The sequence below is a fragment of the Paramormyrops kingsleyae genome, chromosome 5, assembly GCF_048594095.1.
Source record: "Paramormyrops kingsleyae isolate MSU_618 chromosome 5, PKINGS_0.4, whole genome shotgun sequence".
Lineage (NCBI taxonomy): Eukaryota > Metazoa > Chordata > Actinopteri > Osteoglossiformes > Mormyridae > Paramormyrops > Paramormyrops kingsleyae.
In genome coordinates this window covers 15,867,771-15,880,907 of record NC_132801.1, presented here as the reverse complement: position 1 = coordinate 15,880,907, position 13,137 = coordinate 15,867,771, and the positions used below count along the sequence as shown (strand labels likewise).

Below are 13,137 nucleotides of genomic sequence, written 5' to 3'. Positions count from 1 at the left end.
AGTCCCGGCGTGTTTCCTGCTGTAGGACGCGGCAGGCAGGAGGAAGCAGTGCCCAGACATCTTGGGGGATTGTGGGACACGCGGGGGCCGGAGTCTCCACCAACCGCTGCTCTACCGGGGAAATCCTGGGGCCCCCTGCCTGCTTGCCCGTGTGGCCAGTCCATGCAGAGTCGGCACCCACGCGGTGATGAGGTCATTGTTTCTCGCGCGCTGAGCTCACGAAGCAGCCGTCACATTGGACACAGGGGGTGCGTAGGCGGGGCTTAGGTGCCAGTGAGGACTCCGCCTGACAGGCTGGCGGGCCCACGCTGGCCTGTAGCTAAGAGAAGGCCCCCATGTAGTCGTCCTGAGCAGTGCCTGTAAAGGTCAGACGGGCAGCACTGGGAGACGCCAGGTCCGGTGGTGGGTCCCCCTCCACTCACTTCCTGTTCTTTTTCTTCTGTGTTATTCCCGTTTGTTTGGCAGTTGCCCTTATCAGCTGCGATTTTGCTGCACTGTGGGATTTGTGTGTCTTTCAAAGCGGCAATCAGGACTCGGAGTCACGTGGGTAAAAGGTAGGATCCGTTGCGGGAAAATTGCTTTACTGACACAAAAACGTGCTGGCAGACCACAAAACAGAATGGAAAAGGACAGGGCATCTGAGTATATGTGCCACTTTCACAGCCTCACGCCAGGGTAAATACTGGTGTTTTTGCTGAGGCAGACCTGAGAAAGTTTAGGATCTCTTTAGCTGGAGGTGGTCGGCATTGACGTGAGGTCTTCTAGGTACCTGTGTTAGGGGGCCTAGAATTCGACCACATCCCAGACACTGAGGAGGCTGAGATTGCCGGTACTGTCAGGTGCTGCTGGGCCAGTTCCTCTCTGAAGTGCGCGCCGACCGGATCGTGTCACCACGGTGGATGCGTAATGGGTCGGAGCTCAGCATTGTCATTAAAAACTAATTAGATGTTATTCCGCAGTCCCGCGCACTCAAAAGTGTTCACTGTATCAGCTAATAACTTTAGACGGCACTCCTGTGGGTGATCCTGTGGCGTGTTAGAAGCCATGTGTGGTTTGGCCATATGAACAGCTCCGTGGGATGTGACTTCTGCTTTTTAGCAGGTCTGCGGGACGTCAGCCCCGCCCCCGTCTATGTGCCGGCTTTTATGGAAAAAGCAGTTTTCCCCTGGCACTGCTGGAGATTCTCTATGCAGCCGACTCGGGCAGCGGGAAAGACGGCTAAACGTGCGCATGCGATTTGAAGGCCTCCCATCATGTGACTGATGAGTCATCGCCCGGCCCTGGGTTCGTCCTTCTGTTCTGTCCTGTCCTGATCGTTTACCCTCAATTGTGAAGGTACATCGAACGCCCGTCACGTGCTTTATTGCATTTAGGGTAACTGACTGTAACATTGCTGTGCAGCCCATGAATGGAATGGCAGCCTTAGGTTGGGTGCTTAGGGGGTAGGCCTAGCATGTGATGTTGATGTGTGTGTCCCCCCCCCCCCCAGCACGCAACGCTGTACATGAACACTGCGTGGGAAACTCAGCGTGCCGGGTTTTTGTGCCAAGGCAGTGCCGTGGTTTCCAGAGGCGTCGATGCTAAATGCTCAATAAGCAGCAGAGCTCATCCGATATGCCGGCTGGCTGATGAAATCGGCCGATTTGAAGTTTCCATGAGTTTATCGGCATCAATGGAAAAACATGCTTATGAAGCAAATATTTGTGATGGGAAGCGAGGGTCTCACTGGAGAGAAGCAGCAGGTTAGCAGTGTGAGGTTTATTTACATAAACACAACTATCTACCTACAACAAACAAAAGAAACAGAGGTGTAAGATATTCGAGAAACGGTGAAAGACAAACGTATAATACCAAAGTGACCAAACTCCACAAAGGGCAACTTGGTCTATAATCATGCAAAAAGCCATACATCACATTACAGAGTGATTGACTGGGAATGGAAATGTTGCAAGAATTGTGGGACAAAAAAGTGATTTTTATTGTGTGAAGGCAGTTCATTTGTAAAGTGCTTTTGTTAAGATGCGCAGACGTGCTTTGAATGTTCAGCATTCTGGGAGCTCGTGCTGTTTGCTTGTTTTAAAAGGATCAGGTAATAAGGTGGTATGTTTGTTATTTATGGTTAGACTTTGTAAGTTTCTGCTGTTTGAGTTTGACAAATTGACATAATCGTAACAGTCAGTAAAGCGCCGTTTAGCGAAAACTGCTGCCGTCTCCTTTAATTTTCGACCGCATAAATTTATATCGGCCGATACTGTTGGATGTCAGAATTTCCAGTGCGTTGGGACTGCGATATTTGTATCGGTCGGGTCCTGAGGGACGCAGACTGGGAGATATTGCTGAGGAGGAATCTGCGGCAGCAGAAGAGAGCAGCTGCTCATGTTCCCGCAGTAGCATTTTACGCAAAGGGCCTTCCATGAGGGCTATTCTGTGCCCCTTTTGCCTAATTCCCCTCTGATCGCCATTTTAAATTTTCTCTGATATCGTTTAATCTTGCCTTAATTGGATGGACGCTCCCCCATCTCCGTGAGTCCCAACGTAGGCCTGTCTGAATGTAAGCTTGCAGGCTTAATTTCTGGCAGGAATCTCCTCTTAATGGTATGTCGCTCCTTGGTTATGGCTGGTGTCGGCTTCGCCGTCCGGCTCCGTCTGTGTTAGTGGGACAGGAGAGGCAACGCCAGCTTCACGGAAGCCGTTGGGAGGGCTGCAGGCTGACAGAGTGATCTCGGGAGAGATCCAGTCACGCTTCTCTGCTGCCTCTACATTGGCACCAATTACTGTGGGTTTGCGGTGGCTTGCGTCAGACCTTGGGTGTTGCATGCTGTGTGTGCTCGTGTCTCCTTTCCGGTTTGCGTGTTTAGGTGTACTTCCGCTGTGTGTGTCCTGAGCTTTTTGTGTCATTTGACTTGCTGAGGTTGGTCTAGGCAGGTTAGGGTTGTGCCCTGCCTAGAGTAGAGGGTTCTAGCATGTTCCTGCTGCTGGGGCGCTCATGGTTTCTCTCTCCTGGGGGGGAGCATTTACGTATTAATCCACCTTAAATTAATGGATTGCGCTGACCCTCCAGTTGACGGTTGATGATCCATTACCACCACTGCCCACTGAGATTTCAGATTCAGCTGGTGGCCTACTCCCCGCGATCCTTTCCCCCTTTGGTCCCATTCGTTGTGCCCCCCTCACGCTGAGTTCATTAGCTCCTTAGGTTCCGTGTGGAAAGGGCTCTTGCTGACAGCTTAAGGATCGCATTCTCCTGTCACGGAAGTATCGAGCCCATATCTACAAAAAGCATATCCTGACTGCATTCTGGTGATGATGTCTCTGTCTCCGTGCAGGTGGCGGCCATCAACCCGAACCACCCGCTGGCGCAGATGCCCCTCCCGCCCTCCATGAAGAACTGCATCCAGCTGGCCGCCTGTGAGGCCAGCGAGCTTCTGCCCATGAACCCCGACCTGCCGGCTGACCTCTTCACCTCCTGCCTCACCACGCCCATCAAGGTGGCCCTGCGCTGGTGAGGATCCCCCCCACAAACTGGCGGGCGCTCGCTGATGCCTTGTGATCCCTCCCCGTAAATGTTTCTCTAGGAGGATTTTTGTGAAAAGGTACCCTTGTTGTACAGGATATATTTGTCTGTCTTATGTTGCTAAATAAGATAAGATATGATTAGATACTGAGACCTGTATTGATCCCCGTTTGTGGGAAATTTCTTTGTCCAGTATAATGTAGGACGAGAAATAAATACAACAAAAGACAATATAATTAAAAATACATGATAAATACATCAAGGAAAGTTAGTAATAATTGCACAAGTAATATAATAAGAGAGCTGTGCAAAACAGTGTACCACTGTAGTAAAAATGGTGTGAAATGGTACATGTAAATTCAGGGTCCACTCAGAAGTGCAGTTATGGAGCTATAATGATGAATTCGGTGCTCTCTCAGTCCCGCCGTCCTGCAGACCTTTGGGCCTCTTGTCTCTCTGTGTGTAATTCGGTGCTCTCTCAGTCCCACCGTCCTGCAGACCTTTGGGCCTCTTGTCTCTGTGTGTAATTCGGTGCTCTCTCAGTCCCGCCGTCCTGCAGACCTTTGGGCCTCTTGTCTCTCTGTGTGTAATTCGGTGCTCTCTCAGTCCCGCCGTCCTGCAGACCTTTGGGCCTCTTGTCTCTCTGTGTGTAATTCGGTGCTCTCTCAGTCCCACCGTCCTGCAGACCTTTGGGCCTCTTGTCTCTGTGTGTAATTCGGTGCTCTCTCAGTCCCGCCGTCCTGCAGACCTTTGGGCCTCTTGTCTCTCTGTGTGTAATTCGGTGCTCTCTCAGTCCCGCCGTCCTACAGACCTTTGGGCCTCTTGTCTCTCTGTGTGTAATTCGGTGCTCTCTCAGTCCCGCCGTCCTGCAGACCTTTGGGCCTCTTGTCTCTCTGTGTGTAATTCGGTGCTCTCTCAGTCCCGCCGTCCTCCAGACCTTTGGGCCTCTTGTCTCTCTGTGTGTAATTCGGTGCTCTCTCAGTCCCGCCGTCCTACAGACCTTTGGGCCTCTTGTCTCTCTGTGTGTAATTCGGTGCTCTCTCAGTCCCGCCGTCCTGCAGACCTTTGGGCCTCTTGTCTCTCTGTGTGTAATTCGGTGCTCTCTCAGTCCCGCCGTCCTCCAGACCTTTGAGCCTCTTGTCTCTCTGTGTGTAATTCGGTGCTCTCTCAGTCCCGCCGTCCTACAGACCTTTGGGCCTCTTGTCTCTCTGTGTGTAATTCGGTGCTCTCTCAGTCCCGCCGTCCTACAGACCTTTGGGCCTCTTGTCTCTCTGTGTGTAATTCGGTGCTCTCTCAGTCCCGCCGTCCTACAGACCTTTGGGCCTCTTGTCTCTCTGTGTGTAATTCGGTGCTCTCTCAGTCCCGCCGTCCTGCAGACCTTTGGGCCTCTTGTCTCTCTGTGTGTAATTCGGTGCTCTCTCAGTCCCGCCGTCCTGCAGACCTTTGGGCCTCTTGTCTCTCTGTGTGTAATTCGGTGCTCTCTCAGTCCCGCCGTCCTGCAGACCTTTGGGCCTCTTGTCTCTCTGTGTGTAATTCGGTGCTCTCTCAGTCCCGCCGTCCTGCAGACCTTTGGGCCTCTTGTCTCTCTGTGTGTAATTCGGTGCTCTCTCAGTCCCGCCGTCCTGCAGACCTTTGGGCCTCTTGTCTCTCTGTGTGTAATTCGGTGCTCTCTCAGTCCCGCCGTCCTACAGACCTTTGGGCCTCTTGTCTCTCTGTGTGTAATTCGGTGCTCTCTCAGTCCCGCCGTCCTACAGACCTTTGGGCCTCTTGTCTCTCTGTGTGTAATTCGGTGCTCTCTCAGTCCCGCCGTCCTGCAGACCTTTGGGCCTCTTGTCTCTCTGTGTGTAATTCGGTGCTCTCTCAGTCCCGCCGTCCTACAGACCTTTGGGCCTCTTGTCTCTCTGTGTGTAATTCGGTGCTCTCTCAGTCCCGCCGTCCTGCAGACCTTTGGGCCTCTTGTCTCTGTGTGTAATTCGGTGCTGTCTCAGTCCCGCCGTCCTGCAGACCTTTGGGCCTCTTGTCTCTGTGTGTAATTCGGTGCTCTCTCAGTCCGGCTGTCCTGCAGACCTTTGAGCCTCTTGCTTTTCTCTCTGTATGTCTGCATGCTTTCACTGTTCCCCAACCGACTCATGGAACCGCCTATCCTCCCTGGCAATCTGCCGGCCGGGACGTGGCCGGAGGCGTGTTATGGACCGCCTGGCTGATACAAGTGAGCTGTGCTAGAAAATTCAGGTGTTTTATTCTTGCCCAGAACAACAAAATCTCACCAAGGACAAATGCCAATAGAGGACTGCATAACTTTCTGGAGCTGCAAGTGTTCTAGCTTTTATTTCATTAAAAAATAACCATGCTGCTGGTCCTTGGAGGGAAAGGGTTTCTGGAAAATGCAAAATAACACTGGTGCCCTCTTTGTATTGTCTGAACCAGACTTATTAAGGTTCTGGATATTTCGTGCATCCCCTGGCCTCTGAAAGGTCTTCCCTGCTAGAAAGATCCACAGATGTGCTCCTGGTGTCAGTGAATCCTCAGGGCTGTTGCGTCAGTGTTTTCACTGCAGCGTTAAATGCGCCTTTTGTAGTGTTGCGTCACCGTGGTGACCTGTCCCTGTGCGTTGTGGCATCGGACGCCAAACCAACACCTTGGCAGTTGCTGCCTACTGCCAGGGTGGAGCCTGTTTCAGAATGGGTGCACATCCACCTGACGAGACTTCATCATCCACACTGCAACATGGTCAGACCGCGAGAGCTCTGAATCAGATGTGTGTGATCCTTGCGTACACATGTGAGCGTCTCCATGGCGATTGGGCCCATTTTAGACGGGGGGGTAATCGGGGTGCATGCAGTAGTGCTTGACTGTAGCATTCCCCTCTTCCTGGCACTCATCCCCTCCAGTAGTAGCATTGCAATCTTCCGTGTTCCCATGATTCCGCAGGACTCAGCTGTGTGACTTTTGCGTTAGTGAGTTAGTGCCATCAGTCAGCCTGCCATCCTAGATCAGTTAGTGCACTTAACCCCCAATGACCTCTGCGGATACTTCAGTTGCTCACCTCTCATGTTTCTGATTTTTAAAAAAGGCATTCTAGGATCTGCAGTGTTTCGGCCTCCCCCAGTATCCCTGCTTCAGGCTGGGATGTTCAGAATGGGGGGTGGGGGGTGGGGGGGTTGGCTAAACTTCACTCCCAATGGAGAAAACCTCACGTAGGTGTTGCTGATGTCCCTCGGACAGCTGTCCTGACAAATCTCCATTTTCTAGTGTTACATGAAATTAGTGGTGCCACCTCTGTCAGTGTGCCCCCTCATTCCCCCCCCCTCCAGCTGCTTGACTCATTCTCTGTCCCCTGTACATCAGCATCCCCATGGGAGTAGATATTGGGCTCTGAGGATGTCGCAGCTCCTTGCTCTAGTCTTTTACTGCCAGGATGGTCTCTAGCACAACACTACTCTTGTGCTCCTCCCAACCCTACTCCTACTCCATCCATACTCCCCAATCCTGTACCTACTCTAATCTCCCCAACTGTACTCCTACTCTAAGCCCCCCCAACTGTACTACTATTCTAACCCCCCTCAACTGTACTCTTATGCTAAGCTCCCAACCGTACACCTACTCTAACCTGCCCAACTGTACTCCTACCCTAACACCCTAACCCTACTGCTACTGCAACCATACACTAACTCTAACCCCCTAACCCTACTGCTGCTCTAACCCCCCCAACTCCACTCCTATTGTAACCCTGCTCTAACCCGCCCAACCCGAATATTACTCTAACCATCCCTCTACCCTCCTCCTACTGCAACTACTTCCAACCCTAACCCTTGTCCTCCCCCTCCCCCATCACTGCCCCCGCTCTGCCCCCTGTCCCGTTTTCCCTCTCCCCTGATCCACGCCCACTGCTCTAGCTGCTGCATTTGCACTACAAAGCAGGTTGGGTGCGTTTATGACGACAATCACGATGCACGCAATGCCCCCCCCCCCCCCCCCCGCAGGCCGGGAAAGCCGGGGGGTGGGGGGGGGGTGGGGTGATGATCTATCACACCCACTCTGTCACTGTATGTAAGCTGAGCTAACCTTGGCGTGTCTTCCTCGGAGCCTCTCGGTGTCCTCCTTTAACATCTGTAAGCTGCCTCACACAGCCATATCAGAATATTGTGAGCTTCCAGTGGGTCTGTCTGCTAACAGCTCATTGGCTGCTTAGTCATACACCCCCACATGCTTATGCATGTTATTTAAATGAGGCTCTCGGGCTGGTTGGAGCCGCATCCTTGTTCTTTTCATAATTAAATAATGGGTGTGTTTCTCTCTCTGCATCCGACAGCCGAAGCCTAAATTATCGTTGGCTGACGACATTTTTAATGAAGTCTAATTGAAGTCATATCGGCGGAGAGGATTAAAATGATTCAGTCTTCCATGACACAAGATGAAGCATCTCCACCATCTTTAATTTTTATCCGTCCTTAAAATAAATACTTTTTTTTCCATGAGTTTGATTAAAGAGTAAGAATTAGCCAAATGGATCACAGTCACCATCTGTGTGAATGCCAGTGACTTAGTATGAATACGCTAATGAAGATGTGTGCGCCCTGCTGAAGCATGTAAAGTGATAAAATGCTTTGGGGATCATGCCTGACAGTCCTCTTCCTGTGATGAGACTGTTCCGTTTTCTGGAAAAGGTGAAATGTCGTTTGCTTTCCCCTATAGCAGGTGTGGGGAACCGAAGGGCAACTGAGCCCTTAGCCCCTCCCTCCACAAGAAAGGCAACTCAAAGTTTAGCCCCAAACCTCAATCTGAGGACTTTCACCTATGGATACAATATCCCACCAACAGGAATCATCATCCATGCTGTACAAGGGGTGGGGAACCTGATCCATGGAGAGCCGGTGCGAGTTTTTGGTATGACATTTCCATCAGCCAATAATAAAGCAGGGTTCTCAGTTCCAGTCCTGGAGACCCACTGTTATTGGCTGATTGAGAGGGCATCCCAAAACTGCACCCATACCGGCCCTCCATGGATCAGGTTCCCCACCCCCACCTTATAGCCTGTCATGTTAGCAAGAAGTGAGCAGGATGTCAGTCATGGTGACGGAAAGGTCTTTGCTGAGCTGTGTTGAATTTCAGGGGGTCTGTCACAGTGACTCAGTCCTTTTTCACCCCCTTCATGGGGCCCCAAACCTTGACCAGGTGATCTTCTGCCTCAGAGCCAAAGCAAGTTGTAATATTCATATCCGTCTGGCTCCTTATTCCCAGCATGCATTGCCTAGAGCTCCTGATTGTTTTGGGAGGACTGCTGCCTTTAAGGAGGTTGTTGTCAGTATCGCATATTGGGAATATGGAAAAAATACCCAATGGATTGGAATGGGGATCATTTTGAGGTGAGTAGCGGCTGTGCTGGTGGTCATTGGCCGTTCACACGCCTCTGTGCCAGGCGATCCTGTGCATCCGCTAGGTGATTGTGTTCAGCATTCAGCCTGGCTGAGGCAATGATGGCGTTACCTCTGCTCACGAGCCAGAATCACCAACTCAGACACGGAGGCAGCATTTTCAGGAGCACGGGAGCAGAAAATCATTACTGATGGAATGCTGTCTTGGGGGGACTTCCCAAGTACAGAGAATGTGGGTGGGGGGGGGCTGGTGGTTCGTGGGCGGACGGGGGGGGGGGGGGAGGCTGGCGGAGAGGCGGTGCTGAATTTTTAACGGCGTGCTTTCTGATTTAAAGTGGGCGAGGCGTGTTGCAAGCGCGACGTCGTGCTGCACCCTGTCGCTCATCAGAGACGGATGGCATCCCTGGTGGACTCCGCCTGCCCATGGGTCGCGGTGAACAGTGCCAGTGCGTTGCTGGGCAGTGGATACGGAGGGCCATGGTGGACAGTACTAGCGCATCGCTGGGTAGTGGATACGGAGGGCCATGGTGGACAGTGCCAGTGCGTTGCTGGGCAGTGGATACGGAGGGCCATGGTGGACAGTGCCAGTGCATTGCTGGGCAGTGGATACAGAGGGCCATGGTGGACAGTTCCAGCGCATCGCTGGGCAGTGGATACGGAGGGCCATGGTGGACAGTGCCAGCGTGTCTGCTGGGCAGTGGATACGGAGGTCCATGGTGGACAGTGCTAGCGCATCGCTGGGCAGTGGATACGGAGGGCCATGGTGGACAGTGCCAGCGTGTCTGCTGGGCAGTGGATACGGAGGTCCATGGTGGACAGTGCCAGCGTGTCTGCTGGGCAGTGGATACGGAGGGCGTCATCACACGGTGATAAAAAAGCAGTATGAATGGGAATTTGACGTAGCCTTTCCTACTGTCTGGGAATGTTGCTTCACCATGGAAACACCCCACTTTCCTCCTTTCACTGCCCTGCTGTTGTCCTGCAGGCGAGGTGATGCGTCTGGACACACTGGAGGTTGTGCCGTATCCCCATGGTAACGTGAGCTGTATCCCATGGCTGTCCTTTCATCATGTCCGCCTTGGGAGCGCCACTCGCTCTCTCCCCTGGTTGCTGACTTTCAGCCTTTTCCCCAGATTTTCCCAATTTAAGCTTTCCTTTTCTTTTGTGGTAAGCAATTCAAATTGAAATCTCATCACGAGCATCATTTGGAGGATAGGGTCAGGAGGGCAGTAGTAGTGCGCACTGGCTGAGCAGGGCGGTCCTGAACTGGAGCTGAGGTCTGCATTCAAAAGGCTCAACGTGAAAGTCAATGTGAAACACAGCTATATACATATAATGTATTGGAGCAAAATGAGGTACAAAACAAGAACAAAGCATACCAAACAAAAGCTTTCAAATGAGGGCAGGGAGAGGACAAGTCACATCATTTCAGTGGGTACTAATGAAAATTATTATTCAGAATGGCTTTCTGCTGTGTGTGTGTGTCTGATGGTATTAATATACTGTCATTGGATATAGAATGTGGATACTCTGTGATTTATGGATATATACTGTGACCACACTGTGATTGGATATGATGATTTGTTATTGTTTAATAATGTTTGACTGTGTTCTGGGGTGTGGCTATAGTTTGGTCCTTTGCATTCTGCATTCTGAGCTCCTCCCCCCTGCATTCTGAGCTCCTCCCCCCTGCATTCTGAGCCCCTCCCCACTTGCATTCAGAGCCCCTCCCTCCCTTATGGGCCCTATAAAAGCTACCAGAGCCAGTCCTCTTTGCAAGAGCAGTATTTGTTGAGGGTTGCCATGCTAATCACTGGTGTGTGCCTTTTTAACCAACCCCCCCCCCCCCCATCGGAGATCCCCCTGGGCTTCCTCCAGCCGTGCCTCACATCATTAATTAGGGAGTCCTGCTGCTCACTGCCCGCTCCTCTGTAGTTAAAGGACAGCCAGCCCAGCCTTCCTGTGAAGACTTCACACAGCTGAGAATATTTGAAAAAATCCATCATCAGTTTCAGAGATAATTTAGCTTCTCCTTTAGTGTCAATTCTGTTTATTTTACTTGTTGATCCTCAGTCCCTCTCCACATCAGGCCAGCTCTGGGCAGTTTTTCTGCCACTGGAATCACTGCAGTGTTTCCCCTACTATTATATTAGGGGGGCGCCCCACCCCTCCAACGGCACCTCCCGCCCCCCCTTGAAGGTCAAGTTTTATTTAATTTTATTTTCTATATCATTTATCATTTATATCGTTTAAGGTTACTTTTCCTATAGAACAGGGATTACTCAGTTCCCCTTCCAGCTGATTCGTTGCCTTGTTCCTGGCATTTGTATGTACCGATGTGTTCAGAGCTCCCTTTCTGTCAAACCATGGCATCTGTGTCTTGAAGTCTTTTTGCTCTGTTGTTGCACCTCTGAAAAGGCGTAACCCAAATGAATCTCTGCACCGTGCAGTAATCCCGGCCTTTTGTGGTTCAGTTCACTGGATATAAACTGTTATTCTGCTTTGGGGCCGAACGTGCTCGGTTTGGGGATGCAGTGTGGAGTGTGTTGCCACGGAGATGCGTGGCAGTGAACGCTGTACATTTTGCTCTGCGCTCATGGAGGTGTTCAGAGTAGATACAGTCGTGGTTTTGGCTCGCTGGGTAGGGGAGATGTCAAGGGTCTAAAGTGTGTTGGATGCCTGTTTGTTGGGGGGTGTGAGGATGGGGGGGAGGGGGGGCGTGGTCCTCCCTGTGATCGCCGGTCCCCAAGGACATCGCAGCTCTCTGCCTCCATCTCCCGGGAAAACACTCAGAGTTTTTTTTCCCCTGCGCCACGGCGGGGATTACCCGCTTAGAAATGAATCTCTGCACGCGGAGCGGCGGGAAGGGAGACCCAGCTGCACGTGGGTGGGAGGGAGCGTGCCGCGTGATGTAACACCAGCGGAGGGGCTCCATCACCGCCGCCTTTCATCGGCAGCCAAGGCGCGTTGCCGTCGCCCCTCGTTCCCTGATTAAAACCTGCCGGGGTGGGGAGTCTTCGTCTCCTCACCCGACCTCCGCAGGAAACGTCTTCGCTCTAACCGGGACGCCGCTAAGCTACAGTATGAGTGTGTGGTCATGGCAGGACTGGGGCAACCTGGGGCAACCACCTAAAGGTGTGGGGTCAGAACACCTGATCTTTCGAGGACATTTTGTTTCGGCTCCTCACGCAGCAGTCTACGGGAAGGTCCAGTCTGAGCCTAGCATTGGTGTGTAGGGTCAGGGGAATGCTTGGGGTAACCATCTCTCTGGTACTTACCCTGGAACACAGGAGGGGGTGGAGACATCACCGTGTTGTTCGAGGCGCTGGCTCCATGCTGATGCCTGCGGCAGAAAAGACGACGTGGAGGTTAATAACGCCGCTGTCGCTTCCTCCCTAATGGAGATGATTCGGCGCGTCTGCGGCCAGTGTGGCTCCGCAGACGGGCGGAGGATCGGCGGAGGATCGGCGGAGGATCGGCGGGAAGCACGCCACGCGTCGCGCAGCCTCCTCCTTCACGGCAGTTCAGTGCTCGTTGACGGACGTGGGAGTCTTGCACCCCCACGCACTCCCATGCTCACTCTCCTCCTTACTTTGGAGCGCCTCCCAAATTGCCAGTGTGGCTCCACATGTAGCAGCAGGTGGCGCTCTTTCAGCCTGTGGTGCCTTCATAGCACCTCCTGGTGTTTCATTGTTCACAATCACAATCAATTTTATTTTAACATGTCCTAGCTGCCTCCCCACCATGTGTACCCCTGAGCGATTGCCGTGGATACGTGTTCCGCTGGATGCCATTCCCGTTTCACCTCTACCTAACCCGGGCCTTTGGTTCTGTCTGCAGGTTCTGCATGCAGAAGAGCGCCAAGCTGGTGCCGGGCGTGACGCTGGACCTGATCGAGAAGTGAGTACACCCCCTCCCCTGCTCCCCGCCTCGTTTTCTTGCTCTGCCTTTACTTTGGGTATTAATTTAACCCCCTTGATTTAGAGGCAGGTGGCCACAGACGCATTGGTGGGGGCTCTCTGCTCTGCTGTCCTCTGTCCTCTCTCTCTCTCTCACTCTCTCACTCACTGACGTCATGCTCTGGGGTTTAATTGAAGATGGTGGAATGAAGATGACAGTGAGATGGCGTTAGGGACCCCCCCCAGACTGACAGACCCTAATCAAGGAGGTGACGGCTGACACATAATGGCATTGTCCACTGCCGCCCCCACTTTCAACACCCCAGCCCCCGCTGCCGCCCCCGCTGAA

General features: G+C 52.4%; 1 protein-coding gene across 10 annotated transcripts in view; it reads left to right on the top strand.

Annotated features, from left to right (window-relative positions):
- Positions 1 to 13,137, top strand: part of rptor (regulatory associated protein of MTOR, complex 1) — a 108,902-nt gene that overhangs the window by 44,369 nt on the left and 51,396 nt on the right. For all 10 annotated transcript variants that reach the window (XR_011991732.1, XR_011991733.1, XM_072712242.1 and 7 more), the window contains exons 7-8: positions 3,327 to 3,502; positions 12,730 to 12,789. Coding sequence is in view for 8 of the 10 variants with exons in the window: in XM_072712242.1 (XP_072568343.1) it covers positions 3,327 to 3,502; positions 12,730 to 12,789 (236 nt within the window). In the remaining 2 variants the exon portion in view is untranslated. The remainder of the gene's footprint in view (positions 1 to 3,326; positions 3,503 to 12,729; positions 12,790 to 13,137) is intronic.